Raw genomic sequence first — 26,834 nt, 5'->3', positions numbered from 1 at the left:
AACAGGGGGCTTGAACTCACAACCCTGAGATCAAGACTTGAGCTGAGATCGAGTCAGATGCTTAATCTATTGAGCCACCCAGATGCCCCTTTGCTCAATATATGCTTTTTCTATCTTACTTTTGATCCTTCTGGAAATCTTAGCAAGCATGGCAAAAAAAAAAAAAAAAAAGAGAGAGAGATTCAAAGAAGGAAAAAAATACTGTCGTATTTGCATCTGATAGGACCATAGGACTATGTAAGTAGTGAGATCAGTAAAAAAAAATTAAATAAATAAAAAATAATGCTATTTATGAATATATTGCATAAAAATATGACACACCTAGAAATACCTTCAGCAAAACTATGCGAGATACTTATGGAGAAAATTATAAACTTTGGAAGAAATTAAAAATCTAAAGAAAACCTAAACAAATAGAATATTGTCTCCAAATTGATCTGTGGTTCAATGTAATCAAACAAAACCCTACCTGGGTGTTAGTAAAACTCTACAAATCAATTCTAAACTGTATTTAGAATTACAGGGGCCAAGAATAGCCATGACATTCTTGAATAACTACAACAAAAAGGGGTTAGAGGAATAGCCTCACCAGAGATCAAGCCATATTATTAAAAATGTTCACACCATACACAATAATCTCCTACAAGTCAAAAGACAACCCAAGTCACTTCAAAAAGAAAAAAAAAGTCTAATTACCAATAACATATATGAAAAGATGTTCAATCTCATTAGTGTTCAGGGAAATGGATTAAAAACACTGAGTGCATTTATAATCTTGTCAAAATGCTTGCGATTCGTCACAATAGTTAGTCAAATACAGATGATCATATCTGCATGCTTCACATCTCCTCCCTTGGTCATTTCTCTATCATTACATTTACTATGTGTAAGGTTTTGTTTGTTTTGCATGTAAGTGTTGGTTCACAAACAAATGATAATTAATGTCCCTTATTTTCTCATCATAGAACCTTCATCAACTGGAGGGGTCTAGCCCCAGTTGTGTGCTCTGCTTCTAATGGACCTCTGGTGCCTTATGCGACCTCTCTTCCCGGATTATTTTACTTCACACTTGAGGTGATTGAACTAAGTGAGTTCTAGAGACATTCCATCACCCCCACCCAATAAGTGTACATTGATTCTCGATGTACATGCTTTCTCAAGACTTTCTTTTTCACTTACTCTTTCATTCATTCTCTCACCAAATATATTTCCCTTAATCTTGTATACTAGGCACAGGAGACATGAAAATAGACACAACCATGTCTGGTCCCTAGGGTCTGACAATAGTCCAGGGTAAAGAAAAAGTGAACAAGTCACAGCAATGCAACAAGTGCTACGACTGAGGTACAAAGGGGGCTGCCTGGACAGAGGAGGGAACATGTGCACTGAGACTGAAGGACAGAATTTGGAGGCAGAGGGAGCACAAGGCATGAGGAAAGAGATTTCCAAGCAGAGAGACTTGTATGGCCAAAAAATCTAGAGAGGAAAAAAAAAAAAAAAGGCTTTTGGGGCTTTATAGAGAGTTCAGCATGGGAAAATGGCAGGCCTCATGTTACACAGGAACTTGGAAATTATCCAGTAGCAACATGGTATCTTTGGGCAGACAAGTGATACAACACTGGAATTTAGAAAGATGACTCTGGGCACACTGTGAAGGAAAGAATGGGCTATGGAACTAGGAAACAAGAAGGAAAAAGTAGAAAGACCAGTTAGAGGGTTATTATAATTGTCTTGCATTAGATAGAAATGATAAGAATCTGAAATAAAATATTTGACAACTGTCATTGTGTCACAATGATAGGACCCACCACCCAAGAGTAGCGGTTGAAAGAGAAAGGAACATCAAGAATGACTCCTGGGAGAAGTAAAGAAGATATAAAGTAAGGCTGTATCAGTGAAAGTGGAGAGGAAGAAATTAATTTGAGGAACGTTACAACTGTCTGAATGACAAGCTTCAGGGGCTGAGGAAGAAGGAAAAGGAAGACGCTTCTGTTTTTGGCTTGGACTAATACGGGGGTTGGGAGATCATTAACCAAAATGGGAAAAACAGGTGAGGTGGATCTTGAGGGGGAAGAAAAATTGTTAATTTTCAGCACATTGGATTGGAGGTGCCTGAGTACCATCCTGAGTGAGAAGTGTAACAGTTCTGGAGCTAGCAAAGAGGTCAGAATTGGAAATAATAAGGACGGTGTGTCTGACACTATTATAAGTGCTTAATGTGCTTTGTGACAAGCCTATCTTCGAGACAGGTATTAGTGTCATCCCGACTTTACAGATAAGAAAAAACCCTAGGCACAGAGCACTTAAAGTAACTTATCCAAGTTACTTATCCAAGTTACCCAAGGTCACCATTTGGGTAAGTGCTGTAGGCAGGATTTGAATCCTGATAGTCTTGATTCCAGAGCCTTTGTGAACCACTTCACACTGTTCACCTGGGAGTCATCAGAAGCACAGACTCAAGTTGAAGGCATGAGAGAGTATGAGGCGTGCAAGGGGGACTAAGGGCCGGGTCCCAGGAAACCCCAATGTACAAGGGAGGACAGAAGAACAGGGGATCAGAAGACTGAGGATGGCCTTATGGAAGCCAGAGGGAAAGCAACTTCCGGGAAACAAGAATAATGTCACTTGATGCAGATATTCAAGTCAGACAGCAGAACTTGACACGTTCTCACCTTTCTCAGGGAGAGTAGGTAGTTTCCCAAGAGGCCAGGGCTAGGTTGCACTGGCTTGAGGAGAAAATGAGATGAAGTGAGAGCTCGAAAAAGTTAAGCTGTGAAAAGAATGAGGACTCAGGAGGTTGCTGGAGTGATACAAGTTTGGGGAGTTTGTTTGGTTATAAAGATAGGATTCTAAGCATTCTTTCATACCACTTGATTAATAAAAAGTAAAATTCGTGAAAGTTTGCAAAAGACTTAAAATTATAACACTAGACTTGGGAACATCTTTTTCTTGGTTTGATTTTCTTTTTTTTTATTGAAGTATAATTAGCATACAATGTTATATTATTTTCTGGTATACAACAAATTGTTTTGACAATTGTATAGGAAACATCTTACATGCAAAGCAGTTTTTGTACACTGCCTCCCACCAGCACATCTTGAGCTTCTGGTCACCCCCATCAGGCTCTACTGGGCCTATATTACCAATTGGCGGGTGTTTTTCTCTGGTTCTAGACATGCCAACCTTTCCTCAGATCTTCAAACACACTAAGCTCCTTGTCATCTCAAAACTTGTTTTCTTTGCTTTAACTTTCTTGCAAAGTTTCCTTTGTCTGGAAACTCTTGCCTTATCTTGCACATGGCTGGCTTCTTCTTCTTCAAAGCTGCTTTTACAGAGAAGACTTCCCTGACCAATCTATGGAAGTCATACTCCTACTTAATTCTCTATCACTGAACTTTTTTTTTTTTTCATTCATAATACTCAATCGAATCTGCAACCGCTTTACTTGCTCACATTTCATTGGCTGTCTCTTCCACTAGCATGTATGCATCATGATGGCAAAGATGTCTGGCTCCTTGGCCTCTGTGTCTTCAGCCCCTAGAGTAGTTCCTGGCAAATAACACGTCTTCCGTAAATATTAGTTGAATGAGCTATACAATCCGTTTTCTCCCTCTATCACCCTCCTCAACTGGGATCAGCACGCTGTTTCTTAAACCGAAGGCCTTTTCTCGCTTTACTGACATATATAATCACAAGGGCTAAACTAACATTATTGCACTTTTATTAGATACCAGAGTCTGCGCTATAAGCTACATTTGTATCATTTCACTTACCTAAAACTCTCATACAGATACATACTTTAAAAATAATCTCTATTGCACAGGTAATGAAACACAGGAGGTTGTATAACTTGCCGAAGTTCGCAGAAGTGGTGGAGCCGTAACCAGAATCTAGTTCTAACTTCAAAACAAACCAAGGCGGGGACACTGCTCTCTTCAAGTCAGAGTACATAGTCTGGTTTGGGAAGTGTCTGTCTTACACCTGCTCTACACAGGCCACATCCTAATCATAATAAATTAAAGTTTCACCACCTCCCCTTCGCCCTTCCCACTGGCTCGATGGAGGGAGAAGACAGCGGGGAGCAGTGGAGCACTGTCCTGAACTTTCAAGTCCCGGCTTCTCCCAAGGAAGATGCATGTAAGGAGAAGAGACCCGAGCGTTAGCAACCTGTATCTCAGCACTGAGGCAGCGGTAACCCGGGGCCTAACAAGCGACTGCCGGATTTTGGAGCAGAAGCAAAGTCCCGCACTGCATCAGTGGCCACAGCGCTTACCTTAACTGCCACCTCCGGAGCCGAGTCCACCGCCACTGCCAGAGACGGCTTGGCCGAAGCTGATTTAGTCAAGTGCATGAGGGAGTCGGAAGCTGGCAGCGAACACCGTCCACCCTCACTGTCCGAGTCCGATTCGGACCCTGAACCCGAACCATAGGACGCAGCCAAAGATGCAATCGCAGCCGACATGACTGCAACCGATCCTCTGCGGAGACCAGGCCCCGGCGGAAGAAGCGGCTTCCAGGTCCTGACAGATTAGCATGACACACATTACTTACTTCCTTTGCTAAGAGCTCATTTACGACGTCTTTAAGCTATAATAAATTAGTATTTGAATAAGTATAAGAGAACGCAGAATACGAAAATGTTTATCTAGGGAAGTAGAGAGAATTGTGATACCTTATAACTTTCAGGACCTATTCGGCTGGATTGAAGACTACGAGTTCCGAAATACCCTGAGGTCACGAGGTCCAACACTCCCGGCGTTCAGCGCGGCGGGAAGTGGAAGAGGCATAATGGGAAGTGTAGTTTAGTGCGAGGGGCGGGGCGAACTGGGCAGGCCTCTCTTTGACCACGCCCCTGAATGGATGGTTCATTCAATTGGCTATCATCTTCCCTCACTCCCAGGCCAAGCACTGTTCTCTCAGTCCCCTTCCCCCAAATTGGAGATTGGGCAATACCATACAGCCTCAGGAAATGGGGGGGAGAGCCGTATTCATTCCCTCTGTTGGGTGAGTGGGCGGAGGCTGAGTTTTCCACCACGGCTGCACCTGGGCTCTGGGAGCTGAAGAGGAAAGTGAGAATCTTAAATTGGAAGACCTTGAGTGGTGGAGAACAGCTCCTGATGGGAAGGATGGGAGATTAGGTGGCGAGGTCCAGCGATTCCCCCTGCTTCAGGAGCGGATCTCCGCGCCCAGTTGTGGAGCGTCGCGCGCGGGGAGGGGGCGGGTGGGGGGCGGCGGCGGCTCGCGGTGTTGTTCGCTCGCGCGTCGAGCACACGGTGGGTCCGGCGACCGGCGGGCGCCGCAGGCGGCGTTCCCAATAGCCCGGTGCCTGGGCCGCTGCCCGGAGCGGATTCCACTCCGGAGCCTGTCGCTCCTGGAGGCTCTAGGTGGAGTCCCGGGAGCTGAAGGGGACCGGCGGCCGCCGCCGAAGCATGAAGAAGGGGTAAGGCAGGAGCCCCCCATGATTTCACGGTGAGCGCGAGTCTCTCAGGAATTGTTTTTTGGTGGGGACAGGGTGCTGGGAGAGGAACTCTTTCTCACTGGCCAGAACGGATGGAGGTGTGTGTGGCGCTCTTGCCCCGCAAAGGTGACGGGGATGGGCGCGCCTCCCCCGCGCCGGCCCCCACCCCCATTCGCGGGTTTTCAGAGCTCTGGCCGCCCACCCGCCTGCCGGGCTGGGTGCCGAGGCAGACGGCTGGCCGGCGCGCCTGGGTCTCGGTTGCAGGGACCGCCCGATGCTGCTCTAGGCGGGGAGACTGCGGGTCTCACCTGGGGTGCCACCGCCTGAGCGTCCCTGCCCCGTCGGCCACCCCCATGCCGCCTCGCTCTGGGGGCGGCTGCAGCGCCGGCTGGCAGCGAAGCCTCCGCTCGCGCTACGTGCGGGAGGCTCCGTAAAGCCGGCTTGTGTGCGTGTTTGCGCCGCGCGTCTTTATATTACAGCCATAAAGGTAAAGCGAGTGCGGGGATCCCTTTCTTCCCCCGAAGGGAGGTGGGGGGGGGGCGAAGCGGGGCGGTCGCCTCTGATGCCTGGTAATGGGGGAGTGCCTCGGGCAGAGTTAGGGAGCCGCTTACTCAGCTCCGTTGTCGGCAGGACTCGCCCATTGTGCCACCCAGATAATTATTCAACTATGCAGCATCCATTGCACCTTTCCCATTTTTCTTTTCCCCTTGCTACAGCATGCCCCCTAGCTTCGGTACTCTGACGCCTTCTCTTGCTTGCACTTGGCGGATGAGGAACTGGAATAATGATGAAAAGAAAGCACATCTGACCTGAACATTCACAACCTGTCCTAGAGCCGATTAATTAACTAATCCCCAGCTAGACTAGGTACTTTAATACGACTCCATCTAATCCTATTCTTTTCTGTATAACGTGTGCTTTGGATTATGATTTAATTTTTTCTTTGGTGTTAGATTCACCTATTAGTTAAGTCTTATTTTTTTGTCCGGTAATTTATTGGTTATTCAACCCGTCTAATGTTCCTAAATTTAACATATGTGATAGGTAACTTTCATCTTTCTAATTGTTGATAGCACTGTATCATAATTACAAATGCAGTCTGTCTTTGAACTCTCAGGAACAGTTTTTTCCGTATCTAAGTTTCTGTTAGGAAAGTATTTTTATTTATGGCGGATATTTGAATAAAGTACTCATTCAAGTTTTGAATGAGAAAAGTTTTGTATTTCTTTATTTTTCAGTAATGGAATATTTTACTGGTAATCATAGCCTTCAGTTGAATGAAAGGAAGCATCTAATATTTTAGGTGGGGTTTTAACTGCCATAATGAGCATTCGCTAATTTCTCTAAATTTTTTTTTCAGTCTTTGCCATATTATGTATTAATTGTTAAGAATTTTTCTCATTTTTTTTCGAACTTCTTTCTACAAGGATGGGCAGGCTCCAATTTTGCATGATCTACCTGAAAGATGAAATATTTTTTGAAAACAGAAGAAACAACTGTTGGTTACTTGATTATTATGTTAAAAACTGTTTGCCTTTCATTACTTAAAAATAAATGATTCACTACCAAAAATAAGTGTTCCTTTTTTTTTTTTTTGTAATCCTCCCCTTCCAGCTTTTCTCCTTTAAGCTTGTTGCCATAACCCTCTTGATAAAACAATTGCATATAGGCATTGCAGAGGCAATTGATTTAAGGTACAGTAATTGTTTTATGTCCTTTGGAAGTGGCGCACATATAATATAACTTGATGGTGTAGGATCAGTTGCTTGGTTAGAAAATGACCTTGCAATCTACAAAATGGACACCTCTGTGCCTTGGTTTCCTTATATGCAAATGGTGGAAATACTTATTTATGCCACTGAGTAGTATGCATAAATTCAGTAAAGATGTTTTCATAATGCTTTTAAAGAAAATTTAAATATTTTAGCTGATGGATGATGAAAATATTTCAGTGTAAAACACAAGGAAAAAAATGTCAGGATATTCCATGGCATGTCAGAATGGCTGATTTACATTGAATTTTGCTTTGGAGATGTATGGCTCTAAATTGAAAAATGTTTCTCATCCATCAAAAATTTTTAATAATTGTAAATTTAATAGACATTATAGTTAGTACCTATATATAGTTATAAATGTAAGTATCATTTATATTGATAAAAGTTATACGACTTGGTAATAAACAAATACAATCTTGAATTAAGTTTGTAAAAAAAATTTTACAAAAAACGTTAAGGCCCTTTTTATTGAAAAATTTGCAGATAACATGATCCATAGTACATAGTTGTGATCATTTGTAAGGTATGATATAGAGTTTTTTTATTCAGGCTTGTAAATAAACACATACTCAGACATAATGTGGTAATAATCTATAATATTACATTTAATTATACATTTTGCTTTATTTTCAGAATAGGTTAAGCTATCCATTTCCAAGTGTTTGGTTTTCATTATGAAAGAAATGGTATTAGGTTTTGATTTCCTTATTGGAGTATTATTAACTCAGTTTATTTTTATAGTGAAAGCTACTATGAGAATATTATGTTATTAAGACTTCTACCAAAGTTGTATTTTACCAGAGCTTTGTGGGGAAACTTCATATAGATGATAAGTTTGTTGAAATGTCTTTAAAATTACTATTGCATAGTTTGTTTTTTTTGAGAATGAATTTGATTACATTTTTAATGTTTTCTCAAATGACCAACTTAAAATTCAGCTGTCATTGTCTCTTGGGTAAATACAGTTACTTAAAGGTTCTTCTAAGTTCCTTGAAGACAGGAACTAAGCTAATGTTTATTGTCACAAATCCAAAATTGCTAGCATAGGGTTTAGCAAATAGTAGAGACTTGTTTTTGTCGTTGCTGGACAAATAAAATGAATGAGTGAAGGGTATCCATTGATATAATATACTGAGTAGAAATTTTTAAAAATAGATTTATCAAACAAATTTTAACTCATGAAACATAGTTTTATCTCAGGAGAAAAGACAAAATGTTTTGAAAGTGCTTTGAACTTTATCTGTTCAAATAGAATTCCTTTACCTACACATTTTTGGAAAGAGCACTAAATACTGCATAATATATATGAGGTCAACCTTTCATTTATAAAATGATTAATTTTCTTACCTCTTATAGGTCACTACATGAAAAAGTAAAGGTTTTTTGTTGTTGTTTTCCTAAACTAGATGAGTATAGAAATGTGTTTGATTCTTTTTTACTTCAGTTTTTTAGTGAAATATTATTTAAAAAGATGTAAGTAAATTACAGCCTGTGCTAAATGTGCCTGAATACTGAGTTTTAAAAATAAATGACTTCTGAGGTGGAGTTTTTTTATAATGTAAAGAGTCTTGTATTTTTAACTTATCATATTTAGTTTATAATTTTCAGTCTTTGTGTATTGCTGGTTCCTAATTTAGCAGGAGATCTATATTTTAAAACTTGGAAAAATGGTTTAGAACTTGGAACTTTCTCAAAAACAGTATGCTTAGTGGTTAGATTCACAGACAGCCTACCAAATTCAACCCATAATATACTTAGATTATAAGATTAGGCTAATAATATCAGAGAATTAAAGAATATTAATAATAATTAGGATAAATACTATATCGAAAATACCTACACTATGTACAATGATTTTTCTTTGGGAATTTTCTTTGAAATGCTAGGAATACATTTCTCTTGTGTTAGACATGACAACATTATTAGGAACTTGTCCTCTAACATCCACTGGATGTGAAGAAGAGGATCTTCCTCAGTTCAGTGAGCCTTAACATTATATGGGGCAAGAGATGAGAGAATGAGAGAAATTAGAAGGAGCTAGGGTCTTCTATGTGACGTTTGACAAGTCATTTTACCTTTCAGGGTCTTTGGTTTTCTCTGTTATAAAAGGAGAAGGTTGACATAGACCTCTCTGAGATGCCTTTCAGTTACAAATAAAATTCAAAGGCACTTCAATGCTCAGTGTAACCACTTTTTTCTGAGAGTTCATTTTTCCTTTCTAATGTTCCTGCTTTATATACCTTCTCTCATGGAATTTCTTCTTTCTAGATCTACCTCTGAAAAGATTATAGTCTTTTTTTTTATCATCTAAAAATTTTTTTTTCATTTATTTATTTTTGAGAGACAGAGAGAGCACAAGTGGGGAGGGGCAGGGAGAGAAGGAGACAGAAATCCAAAGCAGGCTCCAGGCTCTGAGCTGTCAGCAGAGAGCCCGACGTGGGGCTCGAACTCACAAACTGAGATCATGACCTGAGCCAAAGTCAGACGCTTAACCTACTGAGCCACCTAAGCGCCCCTGAAAAGATTATAGTCTTAATCTTCTTCTGTCATCCCTATTCTTGGAAGCAAGACTTTTTAGGTTTTTAAAGGAGTTTTTTGTAATGTTTGTTATTTTGTCTGCTTTTATTTTTATTCTACTTTATTTTTTTAACTCCTAGCACCACCAAGAAACAGAATTAAGATGATTTGGTTTGTTCTTTTGTTTTTTATTGACAGTGTTTAAGAAAAGTCAAGGTAGATTTTATTTAAACTTGGGAGAATGATCATATCCAGTGAATCTCCAGAGAAATTTTTTTAATAAGGAAAATTATTGGAACTAAGGTTTTGGAGTGGGTTTATGAAGGTAAAATGATGGAATATGGCCTGGGAGTAGGGTTGTCAAACAGATATGTTTGGGATATCTTGCATTTTTATTTGCTAAATCTTTCAGTCTTACTTTGGGTGCTCTAGAACTTTGGGCATGGCAGGAGCAGAGGTATGGTATGGTTGGAAGCAGAGTGAAAAATAGAGTTTATGAATTCCTTGAGAACAGAAGCAGTTTCGTTGTTTTGGTTGGTTGTTTTGCTTTGCTTCATTTTTGTGTTTCCAGAATTAATTCTTTAAGTTACATGGATATTTGAGTGGATACAGTTAATACAAAGATTAGCAGGTAAGTGATTCTCTTAGGTGGAAAGATCAGGATGCTGTGAGAAAATATATATATATATGTAAACATGTTTTATATATATATATATATATAAAACATGTTTTCCCAATTGGAAAAAATTGATATTACATGCTTGCTATATATGCAAGTCACTGTATAGCTACTGTTATATTTATTATTTTACTTAATACCATAGTTCTATTAGAATTTAATGGAGGAAGAAGGTTAATGGAAATAAACAAGTGGTTTATTCTGCTCAGCAGAAACACAGGTTCTCTTCCCTTTCCTCAGTAAGTTACTCTGGAGCAGCCATTCTAGTAACTTGGGAACAGTAATTCTGCCTGCCTGCTACTCTTCCCCTTGTCTGTAATTGGTCAGTCTACTGGTGATACCACTTGTCCCATGCTAAACCAATTATTCACTCAGCACATAATATTGAAGACCAAGTAGGTGCTAAAAGTATACCATAGAGAGCAAAACAGGTCTCAGGTCTCTTAGAGGTAACAGTATGGTTAGACAGATAATGAACAAATACACATATCTGTAATTAGAAATTGTGGCGAGTGCTGTAAAGGAAAACAACAGGGGACCTGATTTACCTTGGGAGTCAGGGAGGGTTCTTTAAGGAAAAATTAGTGGAAGTTAGCTATGAGAAAAAGGAAAAGATGCCAAGAATACATGTTAAAAAATTTGGAGGTAGGAAAGAGCTTGGTAGGTTCAACTAAGAACTTAGAAAAGGCCAGAGTAGATAAAGCTCAACTATATAGTGAAAAAGAGGGATTGTGGCTTAATGTACAGTTGTAAAGGTAAATAGGACTCAGACCATGTAAAGCCTGCTTAAATTAAGTCTTGTTTCAGTTAGAGCTCTGGATTTTAAGTGTACTGGGGAAAGCCATGAAGGGTTTTAATCAGGTTAACAACTGGACTGGATCTGTCTTTTAAAAAGATCACTCTGGGAGATCAGTCACAATCCTGCCCGTTTTTGTTGGTGCAGTTCTAGACACCTTCACCAAGCCAGGACAGTCAGAGCTTTTCCTGAGTTCTAAGTGCCCAGAGGTTTGAATAATTTGTTTTTTCTCCAGTGGCTGAAACTATAAGACATAAAACCCAGGAACTGTTAATGGTGTTGTTTCTTGTCATATGAACTAAATAAACAGAATAGGAGAAGCAGATGCACAGAGTTCCCACTGTATTCACCTATCTTTGTCCATGGTCCTGAGATTGGGTTCCAACAGACACCTGAGTGTAATAATAATAAAAATTTTTGTAATAAGTTGTCCATTTTTTCCCATAAACTAGTTGGAATTGTATTTCTGGTACTTGGCAGCCAACCACCCAAGACCCATCATAGATTAATATGTACAAGGTCACATGTCTAATAAAAATGTTAGAGGTAGAATTTGAACACAGATTTTAAAATCCCTTTTTTCCTACTACCCTGTGCTGGTAAAGTGCTACATATTAAACTAATGGTTCTGACGGAATTCTAAGGAGGTGGAAGTTGGATGTGGTTGACACCTGTTAGGTGATGATGGCAAGCAGTGTTTTATTTTGGGTATGTTTGACAATGGTACAGTTTCCTGCCATTTTTTCGTCTTGAGTAACTGTTAATCAAGTCTACTGTAATAAGTTAATGTTTACATACTGAAATTCATTTGAAAAGAAAAAGAAGAGGCACCTGGGTGGCTCAGTTGGTTAGCGTTAGACTTTTGTGGTTTGGGCTCAGGTCATGATCTCACAGTTCATGAGTTCAAGCCCCAAGTCGGGCTCTGCACTGACAGTGCAGAGCTTACTTGGGATTCTCTCTCTCTCTGGGATTCTCTCTCTCCCCTCTCTCTTTCTGCCCCTCCTCCCCTCAAAATAAATTTAAAAAAAACTTTAAAGAAAAAGCTTGCATGTCAGGGCATAGATTAACTTATTTGATTTTTCTACCAAAAATGTGAAGTCTGTCAGTTTTTCACGTTATGCTATGAAAGTAAGCTTTTTTGTGTTCCACTCTTTATTTAGACTCTGTTGTCTTCTATGTGTCTTATATATTTTTTTGGGCCAGGATAAATTTTGTAACATACATGTGCTAGAGATGATGTCAGAGAATTGTAGAAAGGTTAAGGAAAAGAGAACAGAAGAAGCATTTTGTATTTTAGTTGAGGATGAAGACTAGCAATCAAAAATATTTTGTTGATATATTTGGTTTCATTCATTTTCTGTGTTGATTTCCTGTTTGCAGTTTTGTTTATTTTTATTCTATTTTCTGCTGTGTCTGCTTGCTTTAGGCTTGTATGCTTTTCTTTCCATGGCTTCTTAAGATGGATCCTGAGATTATTGATTTTAGATCTTTCTTCTTTCCTAATGTATGCATTCAGTGCTCTAAATTTCCCTCTAAGCACTACTTCTGATGGATCCCACACATTTTGAAGAGTGGTTTTTTCATTTTCACTTCAAAATATTTTAAAATTCCTCTTGAGACTTCTTTGACCCATATGTTATTTAGAAGTGTGGTGTTTAATCTTCAAATATGTTGGGATTTTCTAGCTATCTTTCTGCTATTGCTTTCTATTTTAATTCCATTATGGTCTGAAAGCATCTATGATGTCTATTCTTTTAAATTTTGGAGGGTGTATTTTATGGCCCAGAATGTGGTCTATCTTGGTGAATAGTCTATCTGAACTTAAGAAGAATGTGGTTTCTGCTGTTGTTGGGTGAAGTACTATATAAATGTCAATTAGAGCCAGTTGATTGATGGTGTTATTCAGTTCAACCCTATCCTTACTAATTTTCTGCCTGTTGGATCTGTCATTTACTAACAGAGGTGTGTTGAAGTCTCTATAATAGTGAATTTATCTATTTCTCCTTGCAGTTCTATCAGATTTTGGTGTTCTGTTGTTAGATGTATATACATTAAGGGTTGTTATGTCTCCTTGAAGAATTTACCCCTGTATATTATGTAATGCCCTTCTTTATCGTTGAAAAATTCCCTTGCTCAGAAGTCTGCTTTGTTTATAATGAATATAGCTACTCTTGCTTTCTTTTGATTAGAGTTAGCATGTCCCCATCCCTTTACTTTTTATCTATATATATATCTTTACATATAAAGTGGTATCTTGTAGACAACACATAGTTGGATTTTTTTCATCCACTCTAACACTCTCTTTTAATTGGTGCATTTGAATCATTCACATTTAAAGTTGTCATTGATAAGTGGATTAATATCTATCATACTGTAATGTTTCTATTCACTACACCTGTTCTATCCACCACCACCACCACCACCACCACCCCCACCCGCCCATCTTTTTCAGCCTTCTCTGGCTTTAATTGAGCATTTTATATGGGTGCATTTTTTCTCCTCTCCTCATATATTGATTATACTTATTTTTTAAATGTTTTTTAGTGGTTGTCCTAGAGTTTGCAGTATATATTTATAACTAATCTAAGTCCACTTTCAGATAACACTGTGCTACTTCACAGGTATTGCAGATACTTTATAATGGAGTATTCCCAATTTCTGTCTCCCGTCCCTTATAACATTGCTGCCATTCATTTCGCTTGTCTGTATGCTATAATCACCTGGAACTTTGTGGCTATTACCACTTTGAACAAACAGTTATATGATACAATCAGAGAGGATTAAAAAAATAAAGATTTTTATCTTCTCTTTATCCATTCTCTGTGGCTCTTTCTTTATGTAGATTAGAGTTTCTGACCTTTTTCTCTAAAGAACTTTTTTTCTTGCAAGGCAGGTCTACTGGTGACAAATTGCCTCAGTTTTTATTTGGCTGAGAAAAGTCTTTATTTCTTTTTAATTTTTGAAGGATAATTTCTCTAATAACAAAATTCTAGGTTGATGGTTATTTCTTTCAACACTTGAAATATTTCACTCTACGCTTTTTTTTTTTTTGCATGGTTACTGACGAGAAGTCCAACCTAATTCTTATCATTTTTTCTCTATAGGTAAAGTGTTTTGTTTTGTGTTTTCCTGACTTATTTCAATGTTTTTCTCTTTGTTTTTAGTTTTCTGTAGTTTGAATATTATATGCTTAGGTATAGATATTTTGGTATATGTCTTGCTTGATGTTTTCTGAGCTTCATGAATTTATGGTTGGCTTTTGTCATTAATTTTGGAAAATTCTCAGGCATTATTACTTCAAACATTTCCTCTACTCTTCTCTTTCTTCTGGTATTTCTTACGTATATGTTATGCCTTCTTTTATTGTTCCACAGTTCTTAAATATTCTGTTTTCTTCATTCTCTTTTCTCTTTGCATTTTATTTTTTATTTTTTTATTTTTTTATTTGCATTTTAAATGTTTGGGAAGTTTCTACGGATACTTCTTCAAGCTCATTGATTCTTTCCTCAGCTATGTCCAGTGTACTGGTGACCATATGAAAGACATTATTTATTTCTGTTACACTGTTTTAGATTTCTAATGTTTCTTTTCTGTTGGTTCATAGTTTCCATCTCTCTGTTTACAATATCCATCAATTTGTGCATGTTGCCCATTAGAGCCCTTAGTATGGTAATCATAGTTCTTGTAAATTCCCAGTCTGATAATTACAAAATCTGCACTATATGAATTTGGTTCTGATGCTTGCTTTGTCTCTTTGGAATATACTTTCATTTCCTTTTAGCACGCCTTATAATTTTTTGTTGAGAGCCAGACATAATGCATAGAATAACAGAAACTGAAGAAGGTAGGTCTTTTGTATGAGATTTTGTATTTCTCTAACTAGGAACAAGGCTGTGTTTACCATTTGGTGTAGCTGTAGGTTTCAGAGGTTTTAGTTTCCTCTAGTGTTCTTGTTTTTGTTTCCCTTGTTGTCTTTGGGTTTCCCTACAAATACCTTCTTAAATAGTGTCTGAGCCTTGCAGTTTTTTTCAACTATAATCCTGTTACTGTGTAGGAGCCCTGTTTTAATTTTTTTATATCTTTGTTTATTTTTGAGACAGAGGGAGAAAGAGGTGAGTGGGAGAGGGGCAGAGAGAGACGGAGACACAGAATCCAAAACAGGCTCCAGGCTCTGAGCTGTCAGCACAGAGCCTGATGTGGGGCTTGAACTCAAACCATATCATGACCTGAGCCAAAGTCAGACACTCAGCCAGCTGAGCCACCTAGGCGCCCCTAGCTTTTCTTTTTTTTTCTTTTAACATTTTATTTTTAAGTAATCTCCACATCCAACCTGGAGCTCGAACCTACATCCCCAAGATCAAGAGTCACATGCTCTACCAACTGAGCCAGCCAGGCACCCATATAATTCTATGCTTAGATATTAGTCTTTATTTGGTCTGGACCTCCACTAGTGCTTCTCAGTTTCTCTTCTTCCCCCGCCCCCTCCAATGTAGGTATGCCAGAAGTCTAGAGTGAGTAGGAACTGGGCAGTTTTCATTTCTCCAAAGTTGAACAAGGCTCTGATGAAGTCTTTTCCTTTGCTAGATAACCTTTTCTTATGGAGAATTCTCTGGACTTGTTTCAAAATGGTTATTGTTTTCCTTCCCCCAGCCAAGCAGAAGATTTTTCTCTGATTTTTCTCCTTGAGAACCTTGTGGGGCATAAAACTGAGAAAGTGTAGCAGCCGTTCTCAGACTAGACCCTTGGGCTCCCCAGGAGTTTTAAACTCTCAAGCTAGACCACAGTCAGCCTCCAGCAACTTGTTCAAGTTACCGTTTAAGTGTTCATATCAGTCCCTGGCTTCTGTGCTTTCATCTTCAGTTAGTTAATCTATATTCTCTGTATTAGTCGTTCTGATTTCTTGGATGATAGTTTGTCCTCTGACCTCAGTATCTCAAGGATCAAAGAAAAGTCCATTAGCTTCCAGTTTGTTCAACTTTTATTTTGTTGTGAGAGAAGAATGATGACTTCCAAGCTTTTTACATGTTGGAGTGGAATCTGGAAGTAACCATATATTAAAAACAACTCCATAGTATTCCACTATATGGATATACCAAAATTTATTTCACTTGTTCCCTACTGTTAGTCTTTTATATGGCAAGCTATACTCTAATAACTCTCCTTGAATAAACTGCAATTTTGATTTTAATGGCTATGTTCCAGTTATCTATATCTCCCCACATAATTACCCAGAGATTAATCAGGAATTGACTGTATTTAAGCCAGAAGACTGGAGTTAATTTTTAGTGCTTTCACTTATTTAATATTGGATCGTTTTACTTCTGATCAGTTTCCTCATTTGTAAAATGTGAATGATAACCACCACCTGGAAGAGTTGTTATAAGGATTAAGTGATATATTAAAAGGTATTTGTGAACTATAAAGGACTATATAAAAGTTAGGTAACTTAGGGGGTACCTGGGTGGCTCAGTTGGTTAAGTGTCCAACTTCAGCTCAGGTCATGATCTCTCAGTTTGTGGGTTCAAGCCCTGTGTCGGGCTCTGTGCTGATGGCTCAGAGCCTGGAGCCTACTTTGGATTCTGTGTGTGTCTCTCTCTCTGTCTCTCTCTTTCTGCCCCTCCCCCACTTGCACTCTGCCTCCTTCTCTCTCAAAAATAAAGAAACGTAAATTTTTTTTTTTTAAAGTTAGGTAACTAAGGTATATTAAGTTGTGATATACATTATGAGGTTTAATAAATAATCAAGCACCTTGGTAATGAACTAACTTGAGACCAGGCTGTATAGTACAGTGTTTTGAAAGAAGGTATGATTTATTGATAATTCTGAGAGAGGACAGTTGATTCTGAAGGAGATAGCTAAGTAACAAGTACACCTTAAAACTTAATTGATGAGGGGCGCCTGGGTGGCTCAGTCGGTTAAGCGTCCGACTTCAGCTCAGGTCACGATCTCGCGGTCCGTGAGTTCGAACCCTGCGTCGGGCTCTGGGCTGATGGCCTAGAGCCTGGAGTCTGCTTCCGGTTCTGTGTCTCCCTCTCTCTCTGCCCCTCCCCTGTTCATGTTCTGTCTTTCTCTGTCTCAAAAATAAATAAACATTAAAAAAAATTAAAAAAAAAACAAAAAAAACTTAATTGATGAAATAATATGTTGACAGGGAATATTGTTCAACTTATGCTGGAATACATTAGGTTTATGAAGGTAAGAACTAAGAAAAATAAGCAAAGCCATTTTTATATAGCTCTGCAATTGGGCAGGCACTTACTATATTTCTAAAACACTTGATAAAACTGTTAATCAGATAGAATTTAGATATTGCACTTATTCCAGTATTATTTTCCAAGTGACTTAGTGATTTCTGAGGTAACATAGTATTTAGTGACTGATACTCAAAAGTGTGATCTGCGGACCCATAGTGTCAGTACCATATGACAGCTTGTTAGAAATGCAGAATATTAGATATTAGGCCCACTCCATATCTGCTGAATCAGAAAGTACTGAGTCAGTTTAACAAGCTTCCTGGGTGACTGGTATATACATTAATGTTTGAAAGTCACTAACTTGGTATGCATAAATCTTGCAGTAGAGAAGGACCTTTGTTAAGGGTTTCAACTACATCATATCTCTGAATGAACTTATGGTTTAGAGAGAAGGGCATACTGGGTTAAGAATAACTACCAATATTGATAAAATTGTTCTAAACAAAGAGATGCACTAATCTATTTTTAAAATCTTACACACTTAACAAAGATGAGGATAGGCTTTTGCAAACCTGATGACCTATAGATCAATATTGACATAAAAAAAGAAAATAAGGTTAATTTTTAAACTTATAAAAAGTGGTAATGTTTCCTTTAAGTAACTTCACTGAGAATTTAGAGAGTCCATTTACATGTCTTTTTCCAAAAATTTGTAGCTTCTCCATATAAAAGTAAAATTTGCATTTTAATTACTTATTATGGGAATAGTTCTAAAAGTATTATACAGTTCTCTGCTTCCTTAAAAGTATATGGAATGTAATTTAACTTTTTCTAAATGATAAAGATTCCCCTGTCCTCTACCAAAGCCTTATATGTATAGATGCTCTGGGTTAAACTGATTAATTGACTCATTATGAAACTGACTATTATTATACTTTGTCGTAATACAAAGATGTTGGTTATTAGAGGATATAGGATTATTTATCCATGTAACAAGTTATCCCACATTGCTGGCCAACATTATTGTGATTGGTACTTGGAACTTTATATTTCTCTGTCAATATTTACATGCCTGCTTCTAGCACTTTCCCCCTCTAAATTGTTGCTTCTGATCTACTGCATTCTAGGAAACCGGATGAGATTATACAACATAGGAGGGTCTTGGCCTTTCCATGAATTAATTAATTAATTAATTAATTAATATTTATCGAGCAGCTGTTGTGTGCCAGATTCTGCTAAATGCTGAGTATTCAGTGAAGAACAAAACAAATCCTCACTCATATGGGGTTTACATTCTAGTGGGGGAGATAAGAGATAAACAAATACCAATCTAATATAGTGATAGGTAGCAATAAGTGCTATGAAGAAAAATAAAGCAGGGCATAGATATAGAAAGAAGGAGCCACTACTTAAAAAAGAGTTGTTAGAGTGAGGGGGGTACAGACCTGAATGAAGTAAAGTGAGATATAATGTTTGTTTGTTTTTAAGTTTATTCATCACACAAGCAGGGGGGCAGAGAGAGAGGGAGAGAGAGAGAATCCCAAGCAAGCTCTGTACTGCCAGCACGGAACTCGAGAGAATGCCAAATCCACGAACCAGGAGATCATGACCTGAGCTGAAACAAGAGTCAGACGCTTCCCCAACAGAGCCACCCAGATGCCTGAGATAGAATAGTTTTTAAAAGAAGAATGCATAAATTTAGTACAGAGACTGGGGCTTCCTCTTTGCCTAGAATTCTCAGGTGTTTACTTAAGGTGTAAGTTTTAAATATTTCTGCAGTTTTGATTTTGTTGGATAACATGGGAACCAAAGGTATGGTTACCATCACACCATCTAAGAATTTTTAGGCTAACTTCTGGGATGAAAGGCAGGCTGAAAGATAGAGTTTAGATGATAAAATATTAGAACTTTGAAAGGTTTAAAAGAACTATTATAATACAGGAATCAAAATTGGAATTGTTCTAGAAAATTTAGGATTTAAAATAACACTGTAACAAATGTGTGCTATAAGCATTCCCCTGGAGAAACAGAATGGCTTCCCACGTGGCCATACTGCTCCTGACTTAATAGTGACACCATTAATAACAGTAGTACCATTTTTTGAGCCCGTATTATACGCTAGGCACTGTACAAGGCAGATGTGATATAATCCTCACAACAACCCTGTGAAAATGTGAGGTCCTAATTTTTATGAAGTACCAACTAAGTTAAGCATAGACTGCTACAAAATCAGTACCAGGCCAAATTTAATTGCTTAGTCTCATATGATGCTTACCCCGGACTCAAGATTCCTCTAGGTATAGGGGGGAAACGAATTATTTTGATTACTTGTTGGGTAGCAAAACTGGAGGTATGTGTTAGAGATTGGTTCCGGAGTTCATGCAATGCACAGAGTAAAAATAGCTTGCCGTATTAGTGTACCATAATTAAATGAACATGACTTGTTATATTACCAGTTATTTTACCAGTAATTCACATACAATCAAAAGATTAGTGAATTGGGGGCGCCTGGGTGGCTCAGTCGTTTACGCGTCCGACTTCGGCTCAGGTCACGATCTCACGGTCCGTGAGTTCGAGCCCCGCGACGGGCTCTGGGCTGATGGCTCAGGGCCTGGAGCCTGCTTCCGATTCTGTGTCTCCCTCTCTCTCTGCCCCTCCCCCATTCATGCTCTGTCTCTCTCTGTCTCAAAAATAAATAAACGTTAAAAAAAATAAAAATAAAAAAAAAAAGATTAGTGAATTGATTAGTAAGGAATACAGTACTTAGCTTTAATTTAAAGATGATCTCAAATTCTAAGTGATTTGGTGCTGTTACTAGAAATAGAGAAATCCAAAGCATGAGTAAATTTTCTTTTGGGGGAGTCATGGATGATGAATTTGAATTTGGATGTGTTGAATTTTGGTTAATGAGACATTCTTGTGTTGTCTGGCAGACTGATAGCACAAGACTAAATATTTATAGGGATGTTGGGGTTGTTTGTGTAAGTAATTCTGGGGTGATAGTTCAAGATTTGAAAACAGATGGATTTATGAAGAAGAGAGTGTAGAAAGAATGGGTTGTAACAAAACTGTTGACTCCTGACTTAGTATTTACAAGGTGGGAATTAAAAGGAGAACTAGAAGAGGATGGTGAAAGTGTGATCAGAAAGGATATACTGTGTTGCATTCTGATATGAGTGTTCTTTTGGGACCAGGAGGTGTAAGGTGTTGTAGGCCGGGGCACTTCTCCTTTGAAGAGGAATATGAAATGCTAGTGATGTAGGAGGGGAAGCAAACCCAGAAGTATGTTGATGGTTTTGAAAATAGAGGAGAACGAAATGATTACAAGGACTTTGATAAGGACAAAAATTTTTATAATGAGGAATTGAAGGGGTAAGATAAAATGTTTAAATCAGAAAGGAACATTTCAGATCTTTGAGGTAGATCTTTCAGGTCTTTGAGGTAGAACTGTGTAAGAGTCTGTACACAGACACTTGATGTATTTAGTAGAAGGGAAGGTGCTAACTCCTCAATCCTCAGGTCTGGAAGTACTGACAGTGGAACCCTCAAGAGAAGTGGGGTATACTTTGAAAAGCCTTATTCTAATCTTTATGCTTCTAATGCTTGATTTGGGGTTGGCAAAAGTACATGCCGTGTCATTTGAGGTGGGACTCTTCAAGGGAGGAAAGGGGTCATGGATTACTAGTGAGTGTTCAATTATAAATGTATTCTTTTTCTTGCTTGCAGTAATAAATCTTTTTTCACTGTGATAGGGGCAGCCAACATCTGTATACCTTATGTATAGTAGATCAGTGTTAATGTCATAAAAATCATCATTTTCATGGTCAGTCTAGTGATGGAAGTAAATGAAATAAAACATGTCTCTTTACCGATTTGTATATAAAGGACTTAGTTTCATTCATTAGCATTAAAAAGAAAATGTAAGTTTCTTTTTTTGTAATGTTATACTAAATACAGAAAGATGACATTAATGACCTGTCATCAGTTGAACATGAATTTTAATATATATATTCCTTGTAGTAGTGATGGATTTATGATTCTCCAACTAATTTTAAATTCATTAAATTCACTCATTAAAAGTCTTACTGTTATATGAGAGGTCATGTTAGGAGCAGAAACTGCTGGTTAAAACAGTATTTACTATAATATCCTTGTGGAGTCTTTTGTAGGGTAAAATGAAATGATTGTTATAAAAGGGCTTTTGAGACAAGTTTCTATTAATATAGGTTGTTACTGTTATAGACCACAGGACTAGGACTATAGATAAGGCCATGATTTATGTTTTTTTATGAAATATTTAGTGTGGTATTTAAATGTTTCTAATGTAATAAATGACTAAACACTAAGTATTTGTTTTAGTACTCATTAATTTAAGTTTATTATTTTTAATTTTAAAGTAACTCCCTAACCAGTCATATTGAACTTAAAGAAAGATGGTGACGATTTATTGAAAATTAAGTTACTTACTTTACGTAACTTTTTAATTTCTATTTGAATCTGTTTTTGTCTGCAGCTGTGTCCCCAAATAATGGTAAAATTATCTATAGTTGATTCTATTTGAGGATGACAGTAAAGCATATAAATTCTCCAAGTTAGATATAGATATATCTCACTTTAAGAGAATTTGATATGAAATCATTAATGGAGTGAGTATAACTAAAAATAAGAAAAAAAGATCCAAGGACTAAGTCCTGCTTGGAGTACTCTAAGATTTAGACATACAGAAGATGAGGAGAAGGTATTAGGAAGAAAACCAGGAACTTGAGGTCTTCTGAAAGCCAGATTAAGAAAGTATTTTCAAGGAGTGAACAACTGTGTCAGATGTAGTTAAGAGGTTGAGTGAGACGAGGCCTGAGAATTAACTTCTGGTTAGAAAAAATAGCCATGGTGAGATGGTTTGGTATAATGCTGGGAATAAAAACCTTTATGAGACAGATTTAAGTGAGAATTAGAGGAGAGAATCAGAGACCTCATTCAATGAATATTGCCATAAAGGAGTGGGGGGGAAGAAATGGGGGGAAGGGTGCAGGGTTGGTAGGTTTGCTCGATGGAGAGGTTGGGACCAAGAAAGATTTGTTTCTGTTTTTGATGTTTTTTTTTTTAAGAAGGATGAAATTATAGCATGTCTCTATGTTGATGGCAGTGATCTAGTAGAGGGGAAAACAGTGATGTGGAAGAAAGAGAGAATAATTAATCCCTACTGCTTAAATAGGATTTGGGGACTGGTCTGGAACTTTGCCATGTGAAATGGTTTCTGTGGAGAAATATTTGACTTTGACATAGGAAAATTACAAAGTCTAGTCATCCAGCTCATCTTCTATTTTATAGCTGTGGATTATTTTTAGTGATGGGATGGAAATTGTTAAAGTTGCACACTTCCCAGTTTTCCATTGTGACTACTATATTTATTTTCAAGTCAAGAATAGGATTGGCATGTGGAGAGAAGATAGCAAAGCTCCTTCATCTACCTGAGCTTGTCTGAATTTGCACTGTTTTAATCCATTAGTCTTCAAAATTTTTTGCTTGCATGTTTCCAGAAAAATTTTTGACAGTGTTCTCTTGCACATTGATGTCTAATATTACTATCATAAGTTTAAATCATCAATTGTTTTGTTTATAGGTGGTAGGAAATAAGCATTTTGTAGCATGACATGAGTATTGACTCTATTGAATAAATAATGCTATTTGATTAAATGGATTTTTGATAGCTTTATTGAAATGTAATTGACATAAAATAAATTGCACAGTTGGATAAATTTTGACTTAAGGATGCTTTCCTGAAACTATCATGTCAAGATAATGAATCCCCCCAAATTTACTAGTCTTCCTTTGTAATTTCTGCATCCTACCTCTCCCTGCTCCTTCCACCAACCTCTCCAACCCCACCCACCCCCACCCCCACCCCAGGCAACCACTGATCTATTTTCTGTCACTATAGGTTAGCTTGCATTTTCTGGAACTTTATAGGAATGGAATCATATAGTATATGTTCTTTTTTGTTTGGCTCTTTTCAGTCCACATAATGATTTTAAGATTCACCCATGTTGGGGCGCCTGGGTGGCTCAGTCGGTTGAGCGTCCGACTTCAGCTCAGGTCACGATCTCGCGGTCCGTGGGTTCGAGCGCCGCGTCAGGCTCTGGGCTGATGGCCCGGAGCCTGGAGCCTGCTTCCGATTCTGTGTCTCCCTCTCTCTCTGCCCCTCCCCCGTTCATGCTCTGTCTCTCTCTGTCTCAAAAATAAATAAATATTAACAAAAAATTTTTAAGATTCACCCATGTTGTTTCATCCATAATTATTAGTTCATTTTATTTCTGAATGCTATTTTATTGTATGAACAGTATTCCATATAACAGTTTGTTATTCATTCATCTGTTGATGGACATTTGCGTTGTTTTCAGGTTTGAGCTATTGCAAATAGTCATTGTTTAGACATATGCTTTCATCTCCCTTGAGTAAATAGATGGAAGTGGAATGGCTGGGTCATATAATAGGCATTTGTTTATCTTTATAAGAAGGTGCCAAAGTGTTTTTCAAAGTGATTGTGCCATTTTATATTTCTACGAGCAAGTTATGAGTTCAGTTGCTCTACATCCTCACCATTCTATTTACTTTTGAAAAAATTTTAAATGTTTTATTAGTTTTTGAGAGAGAGGGCAGGCGGGGGAGGGGCAGACAGAGGGGGAGACACAAAATCTGAAGCAAGCTCCAGGCTCAGAGCCTATCAGCACAGAGCCCTATGTGGGGCTCAAACCCACAAAGTGTGAGATCATGATCTGAGCCAAAGTCGGATGCTTAACTGACTGAGCCACCCAGGTGCCCCCTCACCATTCTGATTTTAGGCATTCTAATAGGTTTGTAGTGGTATCTCATTATGGCTTAAATTTGCATTTCCCTAATGAGTAACGATCTTGATCATGTTTTCATATGCCATTTGTATATTTTCTTTTGTAAAGTATCTGTTCAAATCTTTGGCCATTTATCTATTGGCTTATTTTCTAATTGAATTTGAAGAGGTTTTTTTCTTTTTTCTTTTTTTTTTAATTCTGGATACATGTGCTTTATCAGACAGTAGATTTGCAAATATTTTCTCTTGACCTGTGGATTGTTTCTTCATTCTCTTTTTTTTTTTAATTTTTTTTTTAATGTTTATTTATTTTTGAGAGAGAGACAGAGGGCAAGAAGGGGAGGGGCAGGAAGAGAGGGAGACACAGAATTCGAAGCAGGCTCCAGGCTCTTGGCTGTCAGCACAGAGCGCCATGTGGGGCTCAAACTCACGAACCGTGAGATCATGACCTGAGCTGAAGTTGGACGCTTAACCGACTGAGCCACCCAGGCGCCCCTGTTTCTTCATTCTCTTAACAGTGTCTTTCAAAGAGCAGAAGTTCTTAATTTTGATGTATTCCAATTTAATAGCTTTCACTTTATGGATTGTACTGTTGGTGTTATATCTAAGAAATCTTTACCTAACCCAAGGTCACAAAGATTTTTTTTCTAAGAAGTTTTATCACTTTATATTCTACATTTAGCTCTATGACCCATTTATGCATAGTATGAGGTAAAGATCAAAGCTTTTTTTTTTTTTGATGTGAAAAATTGACTATATATATGTGGGATTATTTTTATAAGTATTGAAGTCCAGTAGTATAAATCATTCAATAGTGTTTTTGTTTTTCAATAGGCTATGTAGGTTACTTACTTCTTGAGTGAGCCTTAGTAGCTGTGTCTTTCAAGGAATTTGTTCATTTCACTGAAGATGTTGATTTATTGGGATAAGTTGTTTATAATATTCCCTAACTATTCTTTTTTAAAATATATATATTTAAGTAATCTCTGTACCCAATGTGGAGCTCGAACTCTCAACCCTGAGATCAAGAGTCACATGCTCTTCTGACTGAGCCAGCAGGCATCCCTCCCTAACTATTCTTCAATATCTGTAGAATCTATAGATAAGAGTTGTTATCACGCCACTGATTCTGGATATTGGCAATTTGTATCTTGTTTTTTCTTCCCCGATCAGTCTGGCTAGTGGTTTATCAGTTTTATTGATGTTCTCAAAGAACCAGCTTGTGGTTTCATTTTTTTTCCTCAGTTACTTTTCTGTTTTCTGTTCCATTGACTTCTCTAATCTTTATTATTTCTTCTTTTTTGCTGCTTTGAAGTTTATTTGCTCTATTTTTTCTAGTTTTCTTGAGGTGAATATAGTTGAAACCATTCATTTGAGACTTTTTTTCTTTTCTAATAAAGACATTTTAGTGCTGTAAATCCCCTCTGTGTACTGATACTTTAAAGTACTACTAGTTTAAATTCCTTCCTTCAAATTTTGATATGTTGTTTCCATTTTCAGTTAGTTCAAAATAACTTCTAATTTTTTTATTTTTTTCTTTGACTCGGGGTTTTTGGAGATATGTTTTGTTTCCAAATATTTATATATTTTCCAAGTATTTTTATGTTGTTGATTTATAATTAGATTGTGGTCAGAAAACACACTCCGTAAGATTTGAATCTTTTAAAATTCATTTATTCTTAGCACAGAATGTGGTCTCTGTTGGTAAATGTTACTTGTATACGTGAAAAAGTATGTAGTCTGTTTTGAAATAGGATGTTCTATAAAATTCAATTAGGTCAAGTTTGTTGATGATGTTCTTCAAGCCTCTGTATTATTTTCTGTCTACTTGTTCTGTCATTTTTTGAAAGAGAAGTTGAAATTTCTGACTGTAGCTGTGGCCTTTTAATTTTTTCTTAAAGTTCTATTTTTGCTGTACTTTAAATCTATTTATTTATAAGTTGCATAAACATTTTAGATTTTTGTGTCTTTGATGAATTGACTTTTATTATTATGAATGATCCTCTTTATCTCTAGTAATAGTCTTTCTCTAAAATTGACTTTGTCTGATATTAATATAGTCATTCCAACCTTTTATTCATTAGCATTAGCATGATATATCTTTTTCCATTCTTTTACTTTTAACCTCTCTGTGTCTTCATATTTAAAGCAGATTTCTTGTAGGCAGCATATAGATGGCCCTTACTTTTTTAAATGTAGTTCCACAGTTTCTGCCTTTTAATTGGCACGTTCAGATCATTTATGGTTAATACGAATATTGATATGACAGAGTTAAAAAAAATTTTTAAGTTTATTTTTGAGAGAGACAGAGACAGCATGAGTAGGGGAAGGGCAGAGAAAGAGGGAGACACAGAATGCGAAACAGGCTCCACGCTCTGAACTGTCATCCCAGACCCTGACGCAGGGCTCGAACCCATGAACCATGAGATCATGACCTAAGCTGAAGTCGGATGCTTAACTGACTGAGCCACCCAGGCACCCCAGTATGATAGAGTTTAAATCTATCATTTTTCCATTTGTTTTCTTTCTGTCTTTACTGTTCATCAATCCTATTTATCTCCTTTTTTGGTC

General features: G+C 37.6%; 2 protein-coding genes across 5 annotated transcripts in view; one reads left to right on the top strand and one right to left on the bottom strand.

Moving 5' to 3' along the window:
• The window catches only part of CDC40 (cell division cycle 40), a 60,461-nt gene extending 55,461 nt beyond the window's left edge, over positions 1–5,000 (bottom strand). The window contains exons 1-2 of the mRNA XM_007078730.3: positions 4,673–5,000; positions 4,274–4,520 (exon numbers count right to left, since the gene is read on the bottom strand). Coding sequence (XP_007078792.1) covers positions 4,274–4,462 — 189 coding nt within the window. The 5' untranslated portion in view covers positions 4,463–4,520; positions 4,673–5,000. The remainder of the gene's footprint in view (positions 1–4,273; positions 4,521–4,672) is intronic.
• A 292-nt stretch (positions 5,001–5,292) lies between these two features.
• The window catches only part of WASF1 (WASP family member 1), a 70,100-nt gene continuing 48,558 nt past the window's right edge, over positions 5,293–26,834 (top strand). For 2 of the 4 annotated variants that reach the window (XM_042986975.1, XM_042986972.1), the window contains exon 1: positions 5,293–5,469. The gene's annotated coding sequence lies outside the window, so the exon portion shown is untranslated. Of the gene's footprint in view, positions 5,470–5,805; positions 5,946–6,174; positions 6,326–26,834 lie in introns of those variants that run through there. The other 2 variants (XM_042986973.1, XM_042986974.1) reach the window with 2 other exon arrangements.

This window comes from Panthera tigris, chromosome B2, assembly GCF_018350195.1.
Source record: "Panthera tigris isolate Pti1 chromosome B2, P.tigris_Pti1_mat1.1, whole genome shotgun sequence".
Classification (NCBI taxonomy): Eukaryota; Metazoa; Chordata; class Mammalia; order Carnivora; family Felidae; genus Panthera; species Panthera tigris.
This window is presented reverse-complemented; position numbering and strand designations above follow the sequence as displayed.